The sequence below is a fragment of the Eucalyptus grandis genome, chromosome 11 (assembly GCF_016545825.1).
Source record: "Eucalyptus grandis isolate ANBG69807.140 chromosome 11, ASM1654582v1, whole genome shotgun sequence".
NCBI classification, from domain to species: Eukaryota; Viridiplantae; Streptophyta; class Magnoliopsida; order Myrtales; family Myrtaceae; genus Eucalyptus; species Eucalyptus grandis.
In genome coordinates this window covers 18,536,399-18,560,701 of record NC_052622.1, presented here as the reverse complement: position 1 = coordinate 18,560,701, position 24,303 = coordinate 18,536,399, and the positions used below count along the sequence as shown (strand labels likewise).

The 24,303-nt window shown below is 39.5% G+C and overlaps 1 protein-coding gene across 1 annotated transcript; it reads right to left on the bottom strand.

Annotated features, from left to right (window-relative positions):
* Window positions 1-1,355: 1,355 nt before the first annotated feature.
* Window positions 1,356-10,482, bottom strand: LOC104425220 (ABC transporter C family member 5; the record flags this gene model as incomplete). The annotated part of the gene is made up of 11 exons (XM_010037845.3): window positions 1,356-2,016; window positions 2,787-3,026; window positions 3,109-3,172; window positions 3,729-4,034; window positions 4,940-5,154; window positions 5,585-5,879; window positions 6,428-6,592; window positions 6,750-7,439; window positions 7,808-7,894; window positions 7,973-8,293; window positions 8,389-10,482. Coding segments are annotated over 11 exons (4,590 nt in total), but the record flags the coding sequence as incomplete, so codon positions are not given.
* Window positions 10,483-24,303: the final 13,821 nt, after the last annotated feature.

Below are 24,303 nucleotides of genomic sequence, written 5' to 3'. Positions count from 1 at the left end.
GGGGCTATAATTGGAGATAACATTGTTTCTAGTACAGATGAAAATGGGAAATGCCCTACCTTTGAGTGTGGTTGGTCCATAACGATCAAAGTCAAATCGTGAGCCTATTAATGAAGCAAATTCAATGAAGCAACAACTGGTACCATAAAGAAGCTGGCCATAAACTAGAAAGCCTTGACCAATTTGAAAAATCATATCACAAATGTACTAGTTGTGGTGTTTCATGGTATAATGGAAATTAATAAAATATAAATTTGTTATAGGTGTATCAATTTGAGATTTTTGATGATCAGATAAATTTATCATATGTATATCAATTTGAGATTTTTTTATGATATTAACATTTTTTAACATTAGTGTCGATGTTGTTTCGTGGTATAACAGAAAATAACTAAAGGTAAATTCATCACATATGTACTAATTTAGGATTTTTGGTGGACAAAAGATCAATTTAGAATAAATTTATTACATATGTATCATTTTATGATTTTTCATAATATTAACATTTTTTTTTGGTATAAGGGAAATTAATAATATCATATGTGAATCAATTTGAGATTTTTGGTGGTTAGAAAATTAATTTGAAATAAATTTCTTACGTATGTATCAATTTGAGATTTTTCATTATGTCAACATTTTTTTTTCTTTAACATACATCTTCTTAACATACGTGTCGGAGTGTAGTGCTAATATTGAAACATGATTGCTCTTTAACTCGTGTCGGTACGCGAGTCAAACATAACGCGTCGTGTCGGGGGGGTCCAGGCTTATCTCCTGCAGTCCGTGCCGTGTGGGAGCATTACACCCCTTACGACTGGTCGGTCACGTCACGATTCACGTTCTTTATCCACCCAGATCAGCCACTGCCGTGCAATCCGACTGTGATGTCTGGTGCGCAGAGGGGTATGCCAATGCCAACTAGGACTCTTCTTCTTTCCCTGCTCGATAGTCAACGATTCGTGTTTGTTAATGCTTTCCTTATGAACGCCCTATGACGGAATCGAAATGCCACCGGGCTTCGCTATCCTCCCCGTCCCATCCCATCCCATCCCATCCCACCAGACGTGCCGGCTTTCTTCATCGTTTTTCGTTTTGAAGGAAGTTCATCATCGACCCAATCTAATGCGTTTGTTCTAGCTTTTGAGTTCTGTCAAGAACACGCGATTGGGCTGAGGTTAGCCAGTCAAGCCAACTTCCTTAGGCTGTCGCAAAGATGCAGATGATGGACTTCACAGTATGCTCAGCTTGAAGTTCCCGTCGCGCCTTATGACATACATGCAAACTTAAACACAAGAAAGTGGACGAGAATCATAGTTGCCCCAGCGAAATGACGGTGACGTCTCGGACGGGAAAGATTGGAAAGGAAAAAGCGGATTCACTGAGTTGCCATACAAAGCACAATTAAGCAGGGCACAAGATCAGAAAGACTGAAAAAAAAAACTGTACTGTACTACCCTCAAAATGGGTTTCTGGCCACTGGACTCTAGTGTATTCACAATGACTAATCCAGCACTACAAAATTTCGTTGCAATATTGGAACGACATCGTGCACCAATTTACAATCTACTTTTATTGCAAGATCTCAATAATTACCCCCCTCCTACTCTCTCCCAATTATTACCCTGCCTCCGACCGATCCTTCTTATTTCGGTAGCCATTGGAACGAACATGCACGAACTTCCCCATGCTGCCGCTCCAAAGAATGACTTTCGTGTGATTTTTCCTGGCCACATGTGATAAGTTGGAACCAGAAAAGCCCCCCCCTTTTGATCCTTCTCAGTTGCATGTTCTTATGGGCTGAATGAAGCAGCGCCACCAAATGGAGAAGAATCGGGTGAGTCAGTCTGGATTACCATTTTTGATGCTCCAAGTCCTTTCAAGGCCTCCAGGCATGCTGCGCAAACTAAAACTCGGGTATGCCACTCGACCTTGATGAATATTCAGTTACCAACTTTAGAAACATGGATGATCTGTCCTCTAATAGTCGTGCTGGAGTGTCAAACTCTGCTACTCGACCTGGAGAAAATCTCAGAAGGTAAGTACTGAACTGCGGAGACACTGCTAATGATTATCTTGCTTATGGTACACTGATGATTTCAACTGTGAATGCATGTCCTGACAGAGAGAAACACCAATACCCCAAAAAGAAAAAATAAATGTAAGGTGTCTTCATGTTTCCTAGTATCTAGTCACTGATAAAAGGTCCTCGTCAAAATTTAACAGTTCATTCTTGATTATTCAGACTGAAGCAGGATCACAATTGTGGGCAACAAGTGCTAGAAGTCTCTATGTGGATGCATTCTTGTTTCCCATTATTGGATTTTCCATTGCATTGGAGATAATATGAGGCGATGGCATCTTCTACTTTGCTATGTTGAGGGGATTCAACTTGGCGGGATCAGTTCACTAGAGACATCAATGATTAGAACTGTGCAGTAGGGTTTTGCTATTCCTTGGGAAATTGCACTCCCCCTATATCATAGGATGCTCTTGACTCTCTGTCAAAGACTCAAGGTGCCATAAGATGCAAAACCCTTCTACACGGTTGTAAATGTGAACGTTCCTCTAATGGTTCCTTAGAAACAAATATACATGTTAAAGCCTTGAGCATCCTCTGGGTTCTTAACTTGAAATATAAAAAGTTGACATATTTAACGCGGCTTAAGCATTGCTAGTCAGATGCCGTGACTTTCTCTTTCTTTTGTATTCACTGTTTGTTCTTGCCTTCTTTTTCCTTAAAGTGGATGATCAAGAGAAAAAAGGGCTTTGAGAGAACCTGGACATACCTTCATTGAGGACTAAAACCAGATCACTGTCAATAACTGTTGGAATACGATGTGCTATGGTGCACACGGTGCAATCCTTAAACTCTGTCCGGAGAATTCCCTGGATGAGGTTATCAGTGGCTGTGTCGACTGAAGCAGTAGCTTCATCAAGAACCAATATCCTTGCCTGCTTAAGCAAAGCCCGACCAAGAGAAACTAATTGCCTTTGCCCCACACTCCAGTTATCTCCACTTTCAAGAACTGAATTGAGATTGAGCAGATTGATCATCTGAATACAAATCGAAATAAAAAAGTCGCAAATACTTCTATGGTGGCTACCCACCTGGAGTATCAAGCTTTAGCTCTTTCTCACGCACTATCTCCCCAAGCTGAGATTTATCCAAGGCCTGCACTAAATCAAGTTTAAGGGTTATTAACTCTAGCCTCAAGAAGTGAAAATTCAAAGGTTATTGCAGTGTTGATGCTTCACAAGCATATAATTCATATTCAAAACTGGATTTGACTGATGAATGGATGGACACACAAATTATGAACAAGTGCTCGCAATCAGAATGATAGATCATGAGCCTTAACAGGAGCTACTACAGGAGCATAGAAAATAGCACAGAAAGTCATGGGAGTGAAATCAATTTGCATCATTTATTGCAAGCAAATTTTTTATGGTACAATGAGGTCACTCCAATCTGATCGAGATGTAATGTGGCACCTTACCTATGTGCCCACATCCATGCTATGTCAGTTTCCAGTCGGGGTTTTAGATGACGGTCATTGCTACCAATCATATGAAGTAAAATTCAACAAGCAAAGTCATAAGCATCAAGTATAATGGTGACTTCTGTTTACATGAAAATTTCAGAGCTTTACATTCACAATGATTAGTTATGGGCCATGCAGATATGAGATTAACCTTAAAAAAGATATGGCAAGCAAAAAGAACAGAACCTGCCAAATTTCAACATCTGAATGCTCCTCAAGGGGATCGAGATTGCCCCTTATAGTTCCTTCAAATAATGTCGGATCCTGGGGTATGATACTCAAGCGACTTCGAAGGTCATGGAGCCCTACTTTAGATATATCGATCTTGTCTATAATGATTCTCCCACTAGATGGTTCAATCAAGCGAAACAGGGCCTGAATTAAGGTTGATTTGCCGCTTCCAGTACGCCCGACAATGCCGATCCTTTTTCCCCCAGGAAATGTGCAGTTTATGTCATGGAGCACCAAGGGAAGACTCTCCTTGTAACGTACCTGCAGAAAGTTGTGACAATCAGCATCTCGTGATCAACATTAGGATACTCGGGAGTTAGAAGAAGCTTGCTTAAAAAGTTGAAACCTTTTAGGCTAGAAAATTCCACTAGCGGATACCTTCCCTGCTCACTCTCCCCTCACACTTTCCAGTATAAGATCAAGATGGTCACATTTTAGTAAATATTTCAAAGACAACGAAGTCTAATATTAGCAGTCAGATCGAACACGACAACCTATTTTTTATGTATCGCCAAATAATCACAATAAAAGGGTAAAGGCAACTGACACCATCCTTTTGGTTTTTTAAGATACAAGCTTCAAATAAAGTTTCGACAAGCAAATTATAATATAATCAACAAGGTTTTCTTAAATTACAGACTGCTTTATGGACACAATAAAAGACAGATTAAATGCAATATCAGTCTAGGTGATATTATATTTTACAAGCAATGGGGGCCAGTGGCCCTCACAAGCAATTGCCTGTTGGTCAAACCTGTCTCGTAAGTTTTCCAATATTAGCTGATCAAATAGGAATAGGGCAGGAGTAATATTTAACACCACATACTCCCAAGCTTCTTGGAAAATTCTAAATGAACTATGCATAGGACCAATTCCACAAAAAATTAATTCTAAATATCATTTAAGCCTATAATAACCCGTTTTATGAGACAACCAGACACAAACTCACAAGGGTGGATTTCTTTCTTTCTTTCTTTCTTTTTTTTTGGGCTCATGGTTGGATTTAGACCCAGCCTTTGTGCACCCAACACAAACCCCCGGCAACCGGGCTGATGGCCAGTTGGTTGATGAAAATAGTGTATATATGTGGCCCCACCAAACATCAGCAGATAAAAACTCAAAACTCTGAAAATAGAATGTTAACAAGAAATGTAGGTTCTGTATACCTTCAAATCAATTAGTTCAATCATCCCACACTCTGGCCATGTAGATGGAGGGCGAGAGTCCTCTATAACTGGCGGAGCTTCACTTGGGATTTGACAGTACTGGTATATTCTTTCTATGGAAATTATTTTGTTCTCAAGCTTGCAAAAGCTAAGTATCCATCTTGAGAGGCGGGCATTCAAGTTTAGACCATAAGTCACAGCAAGGCCAGCCATGCCTATGAAAATAAGAGAGAAGCAAAGTATGTCAAAATCACATCTTTATAATACGTCCCAAAATCCTATCCTACCTATTAAAGTTCCATTTAAGCCACTCAACATAAGAGTGCATAATAGTTTTCCCAGCATTAAAACCTCTTTTTCTCTAACAGCATTGGATTGATGGGACTAAAGGATACACAAAAGGAAACTTTTTAATCTAAGTTGAAAATCCACTGAAAATCAGGAAAGACAAAATCTACAGAGAACTTAATCAGTCTCAAGATTTTACTGGTTCAAAGACACCACAGGTTAATGGTTGATGCTGAAAATGTGCTCAAGCCACCACTTGTAAAGCATTGTTTTGTCTGATCCACACATGCTCCAAAAGAAAATCTTCAAAAACTACGTAAGATTGATTGGGGATAAGAAGAAAAATTCAATACTTACTAGGATCAATAGTTCCATGTGGAAAGCTGATTAGTAGAATCATGCAAAAAGCGAACACAAAAGTGGAGAGTAATTCCATGCGAAGGCAAAGCCACTCTATTGCTGCAATACTGTAAAAGAATGGGCGACCAAAACAGTCAAGAAGATGAAGATTCCTCTTCATAAATCTCTTCTCTTGCCCAAAACCTCTTATTGTGGCGGCTCCAGCAATTGATTCCCCAAAAAGATGCATGATTGGAGATTTCTGGATGCTTACAATACGGACAAGTTCCCTTGATGAAGCCATGTAGTATTTCTGCATTCAGATACTCTTCAGTTAAAGTGACATCAATCGCTCAATCTTGTTTCTTCAGAAGAACAAGAACTTCTATTCAAATTGGCACAAAGGGGGTGCCATCTGAATCTGAACCTATCTATGTATAATCACAATAATAACAAGGGAAAATTCACCTGCTTCTGTTATTTACTCATGACTTCCCCTCTCTTAGAAAAAGATCATATAAACGAGCTCAACGTCAGTCGCATATGTTCAGAACACAAAAATGTGCGACAGGGTTAGGACTTAGCAGGAGAGAACAAAATGTTAAGTCGATCAGTGCCAGGTAGGCCTGGGTTGAGATATTGTTTAGATTTCATGCCACCATGAGACAACTTTGAACAATCCAATTTCTTTGAGGCCTTAAAAATCTCTTGCCATCACATTCTTGTAACATCATAGGAAAAGGGTTATAATTGTAATGGCCACTGGACTAGCAGATACAAATAACTTTGCATTCCTCTGTTTGGTACTCAAAAAATAAGGCAAAAGTTGTAAGTAAATGTTAAAGCAGAACTCAAGGTCACCTGCATCCACAAGCAAGCCACCGCCATTGGGATGACAAGAAGAATCACTTGCCAGGTAACTTTAGCCATTACACATACAATGCCAATAAGCTGTATGGTTGTTGAAGCAAAACCGCCAAGTCTAAAGGGAATGTCAAGATCCACGACACTTTGATCAACCGACACCTAAAAAGAAAGTATGAATCCCATTCATCAGTCGGCAAATACACCAACAGTAATAACCAAGCAGGAGAGTCTCTCAAGTCTCAAGGTCTAACTCTCTAGAAGGTACGTAACAACAGTCAAAGGGCATGCAAGTTTCTTGTAAGAAAAGGAAACATACACGATTCAAAATCCGTCCGGCTGGTGTAGAGTCAAAGAAAGACATTGGAGCACGAAACACACTTGTCAGCATCCTCGAGAAGAGCTTCTGAGCTGCAGCAAGCCCAAATGTAGCCACGAGAACAGCCCTTACAAATATAAACCAAGAACTCCCAAAAGCAAGTGCCATATAAACGATCAGGAGCACCATGGGTCTGACTTTTGGTTGGTCTCCTTCTGTTTGGGGATTTGCCCAAGCCATCCACCAGTTACTTCCAATTTGAAGAAATTGAAATAACGATTGTGCAATAATTATAAGTGGAATCAGTAAGCCTTTATATGCAGCAGCCATATATGAGAGATAAACTGTCATACTGACTCGTCCCCGCTCTCTTTCCTCTTCCTGAACAAGCTGCTTTTTTCGTGACCGCTTTGCTTTCTTTTTCTCTTTGATTGCTTTCTGTTCAGGGGCTGATATACCCTCGTGTACTTCTTTTGCCAAAATATCAACGTCATTGCCTCCTGCGTTGCATTTTTTCCCAAGTATGATAGAGCCAGGCAAATTCTCATCTGAATCTTCTGATGAGTGGTTTGGAATGTCTAATGCTCCAATTGCTTCATGGTGAGCTGAGACCAGTGTTTCAAAATCAGTTCCTGCCTGTAGAAGATCATCATATTTTCCAGCTTGAATGATGCGCCCCTCCTTTAGGACCTGCAGAAAAGAAAAACGAACGTACAAATAAATGTGATGATCGGAGATCCATCAAGAGTTGACATTCTAATATGTATAAAATGCTAATAAGCATGTCCTTTCCACCAAGCGCAGGAAGTGCTTCAACAATCCTTCTCCAGTGATGACAAGCTATTATTGCTCCTTCCCAATAAAGAAAGAGAAATCACAAAACAAGTATTTTTCACTCGACGGGAAAGGTGTTTTAACCCACTCACAGGAAAAAAGGCTTGTAGCTTCATGTAAAGCAATTTAAAGTTAAAAGTAGTTGTAAAGCAATTTTATACAGTAACAAAGTTAAGTGCAAAACCTAGAGAAGAGACAAACACAGTTAAACAACAATTTCATACCAGTATCATATCTGCAGCAGGCAAAAATTCAACTTGATGGGTCACAAATATCACAGTCTTTGTAGCTAGTGCTGTTAAAATGTATTCCTGCAGTGAGATCAACATGTTCAATAAAGATCCATCAGCTTAAAGCAAAGGAAAGGCAATGCACTCGAGAATTTCAACCTTAAACAACTCTGATCCTGTATGCACATCAACTGCACTGAATGGATCGTCAAGTAGATAAATGTCCGCATCTTGATAGAGCGCCCGAGCAAGCTGTACTCGCTGCTTCTGCCCACCGCTCAAATTTATGCCTCTATCACCAATGATGGTCTGATCTCCATGGGATAAGAGCTCCAAATCCTTCTTTAGTGAACAAGCATGGATCACACTTTTATATCTTGCTTTATCCATAGGGCTACCGAAAAGAATGTTCTCTTCAATATTTCCAGATTGTATCCAAGCTGACTGAGAGACATAAGCTGCAGAACCGCAAATTCTGACCTGAAAAATCATCCATCATGCAACAATTAGCACAAAGTTTCCAACATAATGTGAGCATTTGAAAGAATCTTAGAAATATCAGTAGCTAGTCATACTTCACCGGCAACTTTTGGAACCTCTCCGAGGATACAGGAGAGAAAACTTGACTTTCCGGAGCCAACCATGCCACAGACAGCCACCCGCATCCCTGCTTCCACTTTCAATTGAATTCCCGATAGAGTTGGTCTTGCGGAAGAGGGGTCCCAGCAGAATTCGCCATTTTTTATTTCCACAGCAATCTTAGTGGTACCTTGTGGAAGGACTATAGTTGCGTCCTCCTGCAATTCTTCATCCTGGAGGAACCCAGAAATCCTGTCAAGTGAAACTTTTGTCTGAGCCATCATTGACACCAAGTCTGGAAAATTTCTAAGAGGGTCTTGGAGAATTCTGAAGGTCGCCAATGCAGAAAGAACACTGCCAGCAGTGAGCTGCTGAGACATCAATATAGAAGTACCAAAAGTGACGGCACCAACAAATATGGGAGAGCTCCAAAATATGAATGTGATAAAAGCTTGAGAGTAGAGCGCTTTGCGGAGCCACTTGAACTCAACATTCCTCATCTCCTCCAGCTTAACTCGATATCTGTCCTCCCAAGCCTGCAACTTGAGAATCCTCATGTTCCTAAGACATTCTGATGTCTTCCTCATTCTATCATCCTTGGCAGCCATGAGTTTATCTTGATAATCTTCTTGGATCCTAGCCACTGGGACGGTGACAATGATGGACACGATGGTGGCAACCAGAGCAGCAACAGAAGCAATTCCAACGTTCTTATATAAAATAGCTAAGGCAAGAGCAATTTGCATTGGAAGCATCCATATGTCATGGAGATACCATGAGAAGTCCCCAACTCTCTGGACATCTACTGCCATGTAGTTAACAATTTCCCCACTGGTATGGCTTTGCTTTGCAGCACTAGAGAGCCGAAGGCCTTTTCGGTACACCATTGCTGTTAAAGCTGATCTCACATGCATTCCCAGGATATCAACCCCGAGATACCATTGCCGGGTCGTTAAAGTCTCCACTAGCTTCGCACCAAAGAATATCCCGGCCAGGATGTAACCTTCATGACGGAAAGTCTCCTTTCCAACAAGGTAATCCACGAAGTAGCTTATCAAGAATGGACCAACGTATGAAACTAGAGTGTTCAAGCCAGCAAAAATGGCATTACATGCTGCTTCTCTCCAAAATGACTTGAGTATCGCCCAAGCCAAGGAAGGCTGCTTCGAAGGATTTTCAGCCTTCAGTTTCTCCCAGTTTGATTTTAACACCTTATAATTGGTCTTGGCTCGATCATTTGGGGCGAGAAGGGGGATGTCCCTAAGCTCAAGTGGTCGCTTGGCACCAATAGAAAGAAGTGGGTTCAGCCAAGAAAGAGTGGCCAAACTAAACAAGCCGGCATCATTGTACGGGGTAACTTTCGCAGGCCCAGCTTCTTCCTCGAGAAGCAATGGCTCCCGAATATCAGAATTTCTACTTGTTTGCACCCCAGTATCGCCCTTAGCTGCAACGTAACAAAGGAAAGCGAGAGCAGGGGCACAAGCGAAATTTGCCACGACATGTGAACTCCAATGCGCAGAGCCCTCTACCAAGAATGCTCTCACATCAGCATGCAGAGTCAACAGACAAATAAAAAATGAGGCCAGCCACCATACCCTCAACAACAGAGGGAATTTCTCGGGCACATTCAATTTACAATGGACAGCCGAGAAGCTCAGCAAGAACCAAGCTAAACACTGAGCCGCGGGCGAGCAAAGACCGGACCAATCCGCAGACTTGCCACTCGAGGCCTCTCTGATCAAGCCAGTCCCATCAAAACCCAACACCAGAACTTGCACAAACAGCACATAGAAACAACTAAGCACCGATAGCTTGAACCCGTAACCTATCTTAACCACGAAGATCTCCCCATCGAAGCTCCGACTGATCGGGCTAGAACCCGCGATAGAATCGTCCTTGGCAATCCGTATCCGGCCTATGCAGACCGATATCTGCCTCACGGAGACGACGAAGAGGAACACCAGACAGAGCGTCAAATTGATGCAAACGGAGGACAGCTCCAACACGGGCAAGCCCCGGATGGTCCTCAAGAGCGGGGCATTATTACCATGAGGCGGCCCCGTGGCGACGGCTGACGACAGGAAGCCAATTTATGGAGCCAAAAGGGGACACCCATCATTGAATAAGCTCTGCCCGCGGCGGAGAGAATTGAATGCGGGAGCCGCAGCAGGAGTGGCAATTCTAGTTCGGCGGTGGGCGTTGTATTGGCGAGTTAAGCCGGGAGGACGAGGAGTGAATCGGTGTGAGGAGGGCATTTCACCATCTGAGGGATTACAGAGAAGGAGCAACAGCTGCGTTACATGGTGCTAGAATCTCAAGACACATTGCACATGAAGGGGCAGAAGATGCCAACGGGTTTTTACCGGCACGGAACACGAAGGGAGAGGGCGAAAGACGGTCAGTGAGAGAGAAAAAAACAAAGAAAATTATTGTCTCTCTCCCCCCTCGATTCTCCTCTATCTCTCGCAATATTACTCCCGTACGCAGAGGAAGGAGACAAACCAGACTGCGCAAATCAAATCTGAAGACAACCCGTAACGAAAAAGAACCGAAACAAATCACGAAAACGTAAGAAACCAATCAGGAAAACGACCCGATTACTGATAATGGCTGGATGGAATTTGAATCTTGGCCAAGGTGGGTGATTGGCGAGGCAAGACTCGTAATAAGATATGCAATAGACCCACCCGGAAAAAGGAGGGGTGAGCTTGTTGCCGAGGGAAAAAAGCTTTCTCCAGCTGCACTACACAAGCTACAACAATATGGAAAGAGAATGGGACGACAATCATCAGCAGGCCAAACTCCCTCTCTCTCTCTCTAAAATGCAAATGCATATGCATAGGAAAGAGGAAAGAAGAGAGAGAACAGAGAGGAGACGGAAGACTAATATTATTGCGATATAATTGATAAAATTCGATATAGTTCACGCGTATCGGTCGACAACATGCTAATTTGCTTACGTACCTTCGGCGCGGGGGCACTGCCCACTTCCGTGCGCTGCTTTGCTATATGGCTACCATGGAGGAAGGGTAGTTGCGAAGAACGGAAGGTGGACGGCTCCTTCTTCTCTCTTCCTCGTTGCACACATGAACACAACACGTAAAGTTCGAATTTTTATTTTCTTGAACTGCTCTTCTTCCCTGGATCTTCTCTCTTCTTGGTTTGTTTTTCTTCACACCTTTATCGAGCTCTGGTGCAACTCAATCTCGCCGTAGCGGAATGGAATATATATAAAATAGGGTCATGGGCGATCGGCAGTCGTCGGTCGAGATGAGGAATAACTTCGGTTTTGCGCATGTTGGCAAGATATCCAAGATGGAATGTAGAATATTACCCCTACTTATATTTCCCTATGTTTTGGTGATTGCGATGTGATGCGATATCCAAGGACTATCTCGAACACAAGTTCTCCATTTATCTAAGGACGATCATCGCCCATGTGAGGAAAGATTATTGGGAAGTAGACATTTCTATAAATTTTTTAGGATCCGACCCTTATGCCCGTGACCATTGGATCATAGAAGAACAGATCTTCGTCGTTCGCCGAAATTTTTTGAAGTGTTTATGAGATGCGATATCTTTGTGTGGAAGGTATGTTATAAATTGCACTGAGGCAGTTGCCTTTAGTAGTGTTTACATCCATGACCGTTGGATCACAAAAGAACAAATCTCGGTTGTTCACTGAAAGTTTATAAAGTGTTTATGAGATATGATATTTTGTTTGGAGAGGTAGATAAAATGCGTTGACGCTGCCTTTGGTACAGTGGATCGATTTTCCCCGTGGAGCCGTAGAAATCCCTGAATGGAATTATGGAGTGATAAGTGCACTTGGCTATGACTTTTAACATGGTGAATTGATTTTTCGTGGAACCGTAGAAATTCCTAAGTGCATTTATTGAATAAAAATTTAAGAAATGGAATGATTTGCATAATATCTTCTTCTTCTTTTTTGGTCAAAAGAAAATTTCAATTCATTTCTCATAATTCTCAAGAGGTTCATAGAAGGCTTTTAAACCCGAGTTAATCCTAGATAATTGTCGAACAAAAGCAAACATTAGAATACAAATACACTCTCGTTCCTCAAGAATATATCTATCATCATGAACATTCGGCGATTGATCACTAGATTTAGTGATGAGTACATGTCGAAATCCTTCACTCCATTTTAAATGGTTTGCGATGCGCATCTAAATTCAACATTCTCATTACCATCGTTGTGTAGAGACACCAATGTCAATATGTTCAAAGAACACATATAAAATACCTTAAGGAATTCCCAGATCTAGACCTAAATCTAAATCAAGAGAGTAAAAATCCTAGATCTAGAAGAAGCCTAATTTCAGATCGGTCAGGGACATCCTCCTCGGCCACTATCGATTGGATGAATGTCTGAACTGGTCTCTACGTCTACCTAGGATCAGCTGTAGAAATTTTTTCACCTACACAGACTCCTAAATTAGATTAGGAGAAAAAAAGAAAAGACAATAAAAGCCAAAATAATAATAATTAAAACTAAGCAGGTTGTCGGCTTCAAAATTTAAAGCGTGGAGCTTAGAGTTTAAATTCAAGAGGGGAGAGTTTTTGGAATGTTGGCAAATCCCCTCATAAAATCTTTTGAATTTCCATATTTCTATTATTTTTCCTCCTGTGTTTTCCAGAATACAACTTAGCATCTCTGTGTGGATATGCATTAATGAAAAGACACCAATGCCCTCTCGAAGAAACACACTTGAGATACTGTAATCCCTCAAATCTCTCTCTCTCTCTCTCTCTCTCTCTCTCTCTAAATTGTAAGTTAGGAAAGTAGATAAAAAAAAGTGTTATATGATATGCTATACATATATCATTGGCCGTTTTCTAACAAGCAGGCTTTTAGGAAAAATAGTTTATCTAACATGATATATGATATAAATCAAGAGTTGAAATACTAACATGCTCTCCTAATATCTCATGTCAATTTCTGAAAAAAGGTAAATCACGTATTTTACATCAGGTAGAGTGATGTACAAAAACCAATTGATGTAATAAAATTCTCTTAATCCGAAGGAATATCACCTAATGAGTGAGCCTTATGTTATGGAACGTACTATTAAACTTGTGAATTTAAGTAAAATGGAAAGCAAAATCCATACGTACGTCAGAGAAGACACTAGCCCATCCTCTTCGACCAATAAGTTTTCATAATTCAATTAGTCAAGACTTGTCAAATCATGTGAATTTCCATCGTCTATACGCGTAATGATGTGGAAATTCCGAACTTCTGTCTAGTCAAATAATCTAGGGAATCGAATTCTTGTGCCCTCGGTAGGATAATGGGGGGTGGAGGGAATTGATGAGAACACGAGTCGGAAGCCATGATGGCCATGCTTTCTGAGGGTCACTTTCACCAATAAAAATCACCACGATATCCACTATTTTCCTATCTTATTTTGTTTTGTTTTCTGGTCAAATGGGCACTGAAAAGTATAGTGGAATTTCATTTTTTTTTTTTTGTGTGTGTGGTCGAAATGGGCAGGGGCCGGAATGCATAATTAGGTCATGAGGACCGAATCAGCAGCAAAGGTCATTTGCATGCATCCATTTCCATCCCCCACCGAAGAAAAGAGGAGGGGGTGGTAAAAGTCAGTCGCTGCCAGCCTGCAGAGTCGGACGATTTGTTTTCATCCTGGCATTGAACAGTATCAGTTACCCCACTTATCGACGTCCCAATCTTTGGCATTTTCTATGAAACACCAAGACATCGAAAAGGCGAAAGCAAAAGCTAGACAAAAAAGAAAGAAAGAAAGAAAGAAAGGTGGGCGGAACAGTAGCATCATGAGTCACGACCGGTCTCTCGAAGTTTTTGCCTTTTTGCAAGCTAACCTAGGCATGCCTTTGGGGCAAAAAGAGAGAAGGGAGAAAGTTGCCCGTGCGTTTGCTTGATTAATTTCCACCCCACCCTCCTTTTTTTTTTTTTTTTTTTCTTTTCCATTTATGTGAGGAGGCGCTTCCTTATTTCGAGCAATTAGACCGGACGGGGAGATGGCGTCGTTGTTGATGAATGTTGTTGGAAACCTAGTACAATCTGACTCGATTGGATATAGTTTAGTAGTGGTCAAGTCGGATCCCATAGTCGAGAGTCGTTGATCCGATCTATCTGTGTTTGAGAAGAAATATTAGAGCTTGTTCATAAAGTTACGTGTGGAAAAGAGAGACATGTGTTGGCGAGGGGGCCAAGAATTAAATTATTTGCCTAGACCAAGTAACAGTTAATATAAATCGGTCGTAGATTTTTGCTTATTAAACAAAATAGGTGGAGCTAACGAAAGGAATTAGTTGCAAAATTTTATAAATTTTAAGTTTTGATTAAACGAGTTGGATGCTTTTATTATGCGATTGCATAGTAAAAGCATGTTCTAAGACTTTTGGTGTTTACTTTTTCCTATTTATTCTTTTCACGAGAAAACTCCTCTCAGGCACGTGATTATCACATTGGGCCAAATATCTTACTAATCTCTATTTATGTGTCATGTCAACGCATTGTGAATAATTGAACTCTAGCCATGTATTTAATTCACTTGTACGTATCTATTTCTTAAGGCACTAAACTAGCTCACAAAGTCAACAAAAATGAATATTGGCCGTTACAAATTACGAAAGAAATATTTGCGTAGAATTTGAGATATTATGGACACCCACATGTTAAAAGCAAAGGTCAATTTCTTTTTTCACGTTCGTAGATCATTAAAAAAGAAATAGTGAATATAAAATACTATTCTATTTGATTGTAATTCAATTTGATTGTAAAGAAGGGGAAAAAAGAAAAAGAAATCTAATTCTTACTTTTGCGAGAATGGAAACTTAGAGAGAAAATAAGAGATTCTCGGGATGGGTAGCGTGTCTTTTAAAAATACGAATATTGGAAGCATTGAAAAAATAAATTCGTTGAACTTTTCATATAAGTAAAGTTCGAGGATTAAATGCTAAGGTAAGAAGGAAAGTCACGTGGGTTTATGGATTTGATGACAAAGATCCCCCGTACTTAATTATATCCTGTAAAGTAATAACATCAAGTTTCGAGAATAAAAAATACAAAATTTTCTTGGGTGCTCCTTTTGAATAATATGGTTTTATTTGGTGTAAAAAATTGCAATTATGGATGGCTCATCGATCGGAAATATTTGGCCAATTGACCACCAAGATCGACCCAAAAAGGTGGGAGCCGCACATGTACTATGGGAAAAATTTTTTAAAAAAAAAAGTCATACTTCTATTGCATTTATGCAAACTTAATCATAAACATTTTAATTTAGCCAATTTAATGTTAAATCTTAAAAAATTCACTAATATAGTCCATTAGATCACTTTTTGGCCAAAAGTCAGGTGTCGGATGTAACACAACGCTAGCGTGAATAATTTTTTTAATTAAAAAATTATTATTATTATTATTATTTTATTATTATTATTATTATTATTATTTTTTTTTTTATACTTTTTCTTTTCTTCTATTTTTCCTTCTTTTCTTTGTTTGTTTGTTTTTTTTTTTTCACAATGGCTACGCAAGAGTTGTTGGAGCTCACCAGCCACTAGGCATCGTTGCTGTGGCTGGCAAGCTTCAGCGATCCTTACTGGCCACTTTGAAAAAAAAAAAAGGAAGAAGGAAAAAGGAAAAATAAAAAAAATACTTCAAAAAATTAAAAAAAAATCATTCATATAAAATGTGAAATTTTTCAGCTAAAATTAGTTTGATGGATTACATTAATAAAATGTCAAAATTTTTATGATTAAATTGACCAAATAAAAATGGCCAAGGTTGAATTGACACAAGTATAATTGATTTAAGATTTTTTAATAATTATCCATATACTATGTATGAGACTTTTCATGCAAAATAACAACGAGAATGTGTTGGGCACACCTACCATTCTATATCTCTTTTTCTTGAAAAATTAAATAATCAAGATATCCCGAAATGGAGAAAGAGAAAGGCCGATCAATAGGGACCATGCCAAGCTTAATGACCTCCTTACCGATAGTCATCCTCTCCAAGCACGACGGTTGAGGATGCTTTTGGCACACCTACTATTCTATAGTTTGTTTGGAAAATTTATTAATCAAGATATTTGAAATCGGGAAAGACAAAGGCCGACCACTAGCCATCACCTCAGGCTCAATGTCGACTGAGCACGACTTTGAGGAGAGAGATCGAGAGAGAGAGAAATTGGCTAAATCAAAGCCAAAATCTGGATAAGGGGAAATCGAATTTCTATTTAGAAAGTCAAAAATACCCCACGAAGAAGACGTAATCTTGACCTATGTGCGTCGCTAATGAATAATTAAAAGAAGTTAATTCGTAATTTGATTCCCTCACCTGATCTCAAACTCCGGTCCCATCATTCCTTTGACCTCTGTTTTTTTGAAAAAAAATTTCCTTCCTTTCTAGGAAAAAAATTAGGATGGAAATAAAAAAGTAGGAAAATTTCGCTGTACGTAAATGTTTCAGTCGTTCGTATTTGGTAGGTTTAACTATCACTATCGATCCGATGCGACATGACCCTAAGTTGGACCAGCATAAAGCAATCTCTCTCTCTATTTGCATGGGAATATGATGGAGAGATTCTCATGCTCTTTCTCCTCTAGAATATTGCCTTATAAAACCCATTGATCTATCTGATAATTTGTGTGTAACTATCCAATATTGCAGATTTTCCTAATTTTCCTCTGAAGAAAAATATTTTGGATACAATCCATGAGCCATGTTACAATATGTTAACGGATGGTGGAACGATTCAGATTTATCATGAACGGAAAAAACGATTAGTTTTCATCGTTTCAATATTAATAAATTGGGCAATGTCATAATATGATGATCAGCAGATCTGGGGTTTCATACTCAAAAAAGAAATGCAAATCTAAACACTGAATTAGCAAGTAAGGCTCTTGCTTCTTAATAAAAAATTAGCAAGCTCAAGCAAGGCTGATTCGGATTTCATGTCTTTTAGAAGCACGAGGTGTGAGATGGAAATCTGTTTCGACGTTGTCTCTTGTAGTTGTGGGGTTATGAAAAATTAAGCTAGCTCCGTGTGCACAACTTATTTTCAGTAAATATGGATATTATTGGTAATTATGATTAATTACAAAAGAAGTATTCATTAAAAAAAAGAAAAAAAGAAAATTAAAGGATGGCAAATGGTTGGCGAGGGGTAGGTGGCTTGAGTTGTTGAACATTGAACGAAAACTGCAGGAATTTTGCCACTTGTGGCCATGAGAAAAGAGCCAATTATAATTATAAAGGAGGAGATTTATGACTTAAATAAATCCTCAAACTCTTTCCTCTCAACTCCGACACGTAAAATTCAAAAATATTCTCACTCGGGTTGGGAACAAAAATTCACTCGAGAATAGCGGTCGTCGGGGGAAGGTAGACTTCCCCCATCGATAGGTAAGTGTCACGGATCGGTAGTTCCATGACCGTGGAATAACCCATGCAGCACTTGGCGAGTGAAATTCGCAAACTAGCCTCTCTTCTATAGTTGTTCCAATGAATAATACAGGGAATTGCTTTTTCATATGATGTTGTATCATGCCTAATTTGGCTAGAGCATCTAATCCATCGAGAGAGATAGTAAATTTCTTTAGGTTCAATAACTAGTTTTGGCCTGCTATGACCTCATTAGGATAGCGGCATTAGCTCCCGATCAGTTTGTGCACATGAGACCAACCTCTGCCTTCAAAGCTTCTAAGTAATATAATTCTTTTATCTTAGAATTCCTAACATCAATTGTCTTGATGCCACTCCCATGAACTGATTGAGTTGATCTTCTCTACATCCTCACTCTTCACTCAATAGCCCCAAGCTTTACTCCCAATGGTTCACGGGTATGGGAGAATTACGGACCATGACGAACTCCACCACTCAATTTCGCAACATGCTCATTGTGGCTATTCTGTCGCTTCCCTACGTTTCCCTAACCATCAATGCCACTCCCCAAGACTTACATAGATGGCAACGCTTGCTCAATAGAATAGACCACCCGTTTTATTGCTTGCTTCCCCTGATCAAAGCCATTTGTGAATCTCCAATCATTTGTGCTCCCCGACAAGTGTGGCACACCTAGCCAACTGCACCCCAGTGGTGGCACATTCTTTTGCCTACTAAGCTCAATCTGATCTTTGCAAGCCAACCGAGGGTTCCCCCTTGATGGAAACGTGATTGTAGACCTCTTCTTAAGATTTTCCCATTGATCTAAAAATGTTATTTCCATTCAGCGAGTAATTTGGTTCCTTTCTATGCCCCCTATTGCCATCCTAAAAACTAGATGAGTGCTGCACGTTGTCCAAGCCTCTATGGCCTCGACGATCACTCTCCACCCTCACATGATCAGGAAGACCACAGGTTTTTCCTTGAATCACCCACCTACTAGAAAGATCCTTAGTCTGATACCATTTGTCATGAGTCAATAGTTCCTTGGTCATGAAATAACCCATGAGACGCCTAGATTAGTCTTCCTTCTATAATTGTTTCAATAAACAATACATCGAATAGCTTCTTTATACGAGGTCATATCACGCCTAGTTTGGTTTGAACGTCTAGTCCATCGAGCAAAACAATAGATCTCTTTAGGTTTAACAACTAATTTTGGCTTGCCATGACTTTATTAGGAGAGCGGTATCAGCTCTCAACCAATTTATGCATGGGAGGCCAATTCCGCCTTCAGAGCTCCTAAGTAATATAATTCTTCTATTCTCGAACTTCTAGCATCAACCATCTTGACACCACTCCTACAAACTAATTGAGTTCATCCTCTTTATATCCTCATTCTCCACTTGATGACCCCAAGGTTTGCTCCCAAGAGTTCATTGATATGGGAGAATCACAGAGCGTGACATAAATATAATAGTCTTTTGTGCTTAGGGTAAGACGGTGAAATTCGAAAGAATCTCCTGCTAGATCAATCTATGTTACGCATAGTATCTTTCAATCGACTTGTTAGTATAGTATCTCGAGTTTGGGTTGCCGAACATTGAATGAAAACGGCAGGAATTTTGCCACATGGGGCCATGAGAATGCAGCCAATTATAATAATAATAATAATAATAATAATAATAATAATAATAAGAGAGAGAGAGAGAGAGATCTGGTAGGTGTTGAACGAAATCCCGAGCCAGCCACATAATCCTCTCAATGCTTGATAGAGATTAGCTTAGAACCTAGAATTTGGTTGCTAACCATTTAGCTAATGACAACTCGTCAAACCTTAAAGGGGAACACCCACCAAAAAAAAAATAAAAATAAAAATGCAAAAGCCGACACTCTAACATGCCGTAGACCAGTATTTCAAATCTGTATTAATGACCTGGAAATGAACTTCAATCACAGCCATCCTAATAAACAGAGTAGGGCCCTCTATAGTTATTGTGGACGGAAACGTGACGGAAGATATTTTTAAGTGATTGATACATATTTTAGATATTAGTGAGATGAAAGAGAATTTGGAGTGCCGACATCTTGCGGGGATAAAGGTTAGACTTTTTAATGAGATTAACCTGATCATAAATGGCAATCTCTAGGATTGGCATAATTTGAGAAATATTCAAGTCACGAAGTTAAGGTCGTTCATGCGAATACTATCGGTTCTTCCAAATTGCTTCATCTTTCCCAAAGTGTCTCTTAGAAGTTGCTCAAGCCTTGATCTTCTTGGACTCTCCTTCCCTATTTCTCGAGTCCTTTCAAGAACATCCTCTCTCTCTTTGTCTCCATCCTTCACATCTATATCTATTTTCCAGAGTCTCCATCATTCACATCCATATCTATTTTCTTGTTTGTGGAACGGATGAGGCTAAAACCATCATGTTTATTACTCTTCCCCTCTCTTCAAAAAAAAAAAAATCAATCCAATTTAGGTGGGTGGTTCTAAACCTAAAATCAGGAACTTGATCAAAATTCACCGGTTTCAATTTTATGAAACTAGGAACTAGATCGGCGCTTTTCGACATTACCTAAAACCAGGCTAGTTCAGTCTAGTCCAATAGATCCTTTTGTACCCTGAATTATTATATACAAAGTTGGATTTAAAAAATAATCAATTAGCATGTGAATCCCTTTATTGGTCCACTTTAGAAAAGGGAGGAAAAAAAATTAAGGATTTCAAATATTCCACATGATGAATATATATATATATATATAAAATCAACGCATAACTTTTTTTCTTCACCATTCACGTTCGACTAAAATTCATATATCAGGTGCGCATTTCTCCATTTTCTTAGAATGGAGGGTGCCCGAATGTCGGCAAGTTGCCAATAGTCTTTGGCCGGGTACCAAACCTTAAAAATGGGCGACACCATCATTGATGTGAAGTCAGAGGATGCCCCTTATCGAAAAGAATATGAACCACCTTATCACAAATTCTCAGGCAAAATCCCCCAAATTCCGAGAAACCTATGATGATGCGTCTCCGATTTTTCTTTTAGAGAAATTCGTGTGCGCGATTATCTTGCGGATATCCCATGTTGGTGGAACACACATCAAAAGCATATCGGAGGGACAAGTTGGTTTGGAGATAAAGAAAGCATATAAAGATTCAACCATGGAATAATATAATATAATCAGTATAATGCCTGATGTAAGATCAAAATGGAATTCCTCTTTGGGATTTCATTTAGACCCACAGGAGTTGTTAAGTTGCTTGATGATGAAGGAACTCGTTGAGGAATTCCGAGAAGAACAAAAGCTTTTTCTTTTTCTTCTTTGTCTCATTTTTATTTTAAGTGGATCTTTTTTCTTTCATTAAATTCCACTAAGGTTAAAAGTAATGCATGCTGGACAGCATATGCAAGCTTTGTTCTAGACAGAGCACGCTGTTTTCTGATATATAGTTTGATAATTGCTCATCTTTTGTGGATTCCCAACAAGAAAAGGGAAACTTTTCAATGAAGTGGTCCACTAATGACTCAGCGGGCTTGCAATGTTGAAATGGCTACATTAAATACATACTAACTTTTAAAATCAAGGGTACAGTTTTACGTTATCTTAACAAAAATCGACAAAACTAACATCGTATGTCTTTCGTGTGCTTTGTTAAAATGACACGACTCGACTCAGTGACAAAGAAAGTGCAAGCTCATTGTACTTGGTTTGTCATTCTAGAGGTATCCGCACTAAATTCTGAAATCATATCATATTCATAAAATCCATTAGATGAAGCAGTTGATATCGGATAATAAAAAAATACAAGGAAGGAGTCGGCGATTCATGTTTCGATCACAGATATTAATTCCATGGATACTAATCCTTTTTTGGTTATTGTTGAAATATTTCACATTACTTGTTTATCAGGTTCATATGCTCTTTATCTATAAAATTAAACTTTTTCTCTTCAGACTTTCTAAGAGTGGTCTTCTAATTTCTCCGCTATACACAAAATGTAAGAGAAAATCACCATGCGAAAAGCAGAAAAACAAAACCCTATTCAATTTCTAAGAAAATCTACTGAACAGAACCGTGTAAAATAATGTTTCTGCAGGTGTCATGCCCAACCTTTCTATCCCTTTCCGACCACTTTACTCATTTGTCTATTCATCCATGTATTTACGTGATTTGTTTATCGATGCATGCCAGAATGTAGTGGGCGGATTGGACTGGCAAAAGCACGGAACAGCACACTTGTGAGCTGTAATATGCACTGGAGATGGGGGGGTGTCGCGTTGCTGGGTTGCTGTCGTTTCTGTGCGAAACGCTCTCAAGTCTCTCCACCTGCGTCCACAGCTTCGGCGAGGGACGGCAGGCCGTTCCAAACGCATACGTCCGAATCGCTCACATGGCGACGCCGCTCTGTCTCTCCCTCTCTCTCTCTCTCTGTGCAACGCATGAAGTGTACAATATATGCAGGCATGTGCTTAACATGCAGACCGTCTGTGGTGGTCGTCCCCCCTCTACGTGGCTACTCAATTCTCATTGTACAACCTCCTTCTATATAGCAATAAGTATTAAGTTTTTTTTTTTTTTTTTTTTGTTTTGGGCTATGATAATGCAATTTTTCATTTGGTCGGATGTCGGTGGCGACGATCGGCTTGATTCATTATAACTTCAACTACACGTGTCAATCATTTCAATAGTGATCGTGTGATTTACACTTCACGCTCAAGAGAATCCTAACCACGATAATTAGTTACAAAAATATGAATAATTCTGATTAAATGTTGTACCCATTAATCATATATTTGACGTGACAGATAGGGTTGGTCACAAATTTGTGACCCCTTTTTTTCGAGACTCGAAAATATTTTTTTATTATTGATTTTTTTAATAATTCAGGGACTCGGGTACGAGTTATTAAGTTTGCAATTGATAAGGAAAATTCTCTTTCGGGTATCAGTTAATTAAAAAGAGTTAAATTTGTTATTATTGGGTGACCTAATACATGTAGGTTTTGTGGTGTTACAAGCTCACTACTATATCTCTATCCTTGGCTCGTGAGGCCAAGCATGACGTCCGTGTTAGCGGTTGCCTCAAATCTTGAGCTAGACGATTCTATCTCGTGGACCCGCCGCGCCTACTGCCCAACCTTGAATCTCTACACCGACAGGTTCGACAAGGCTTCCGAAGACTCCATCGGAAGTCATATGGATCATGCCCGAAACGATATTTTAAGAATCATTATCTTCGTATTACGGCCACAACTCAAAAACTTACATACATCATCAAGACCTGTCTTTTTCTCTTAACATCTCAGGAAAGAGAAGTACCTAAATTATTCCAAAAAAACCAATCAATTCTGTCCGATATATACATATATGTACCTAGTGGAAGAGAGAAGGACAGATGGTGGCCTCGTAGTCGTAAGGCAGCAACTTGGTACATTCTCAGAATCCAATACATAATAATAAAATGGACACTGACCAACCTTCAGAACCAGATTCTCCATCACCGTGCATGCATCGAAGTATTCCTTAGGACCTTGGGAAAAAGCACATATTCCAAAAACACTTCCTTGGAATATCTCACTGATCTTCTATTGCGCAGTCCCTTCATTGCCAAATTTGAGGAAGACAAGCAAAACACCAAGATATCCATCCTACTTTGTGGATAAAATAGACTCCCTCGCATGGTACTTAATGCATTGGACCTCAATATCCATGGTTTATACCATTATCGGTTCCACTAGCAATACCAATCTTTTTGTTGAAAGTTAGTATATATGTGGTATATGCGATTATATTATTAAAGTGGCAAGTTTAAAGTATAGCTACTTGGAACTTTTATATTGAGATTCTTGCACTAAATACAGGTTTAACTAAAAAGGTTTCGAGACCTTTATGTCTGTATATTAATATTGTGAAAATTTTGACTGTATTCTTCTGCATAAGATATTATTCAGGTCCTAAAATCTCGTTATCGAATCTGGCTTTTTATCTTCTGATGACCGTGTGTTTAAGACTAAGATTGATTGCAGGCGACTCAAAAAGTTATGCTCTAGAACGACCCGAGAATCAATTGCGTTGTGGTTCAGCCCCGTCCTCGAGGCGAATATGGTATTGCATAAAACAGAAGATATTCCATGTAAATGTCATATTGCAATTATGCTAAAGCAGCGCAGATCGTCCAATGTATGATGCTTACAATGTCGACATGATTGCTGTCAAATATCGTCTTGACGAGACCAGTCGTTCTTCTTCTTCTTCTTTTTTTCCCGAAGAAAATATCTCGAATAAAAGCTGAAGAGCAAGCTTCGAAGGAATGATACATATGCGCTTTGCATGCATGCCTGCCTGCCTGCCTACCTTTCTTTTTTGGTGGAAACAGGGTCCAATTACAGAATCTCTCAACATCAACGAATACATCAAAAGAAGAACATACCAAAAATAATCAAATAATTCTGATGTACTCGGAGGCTTCTCCTTGGCTTTCGCTCGTGACATTGGAATAATAA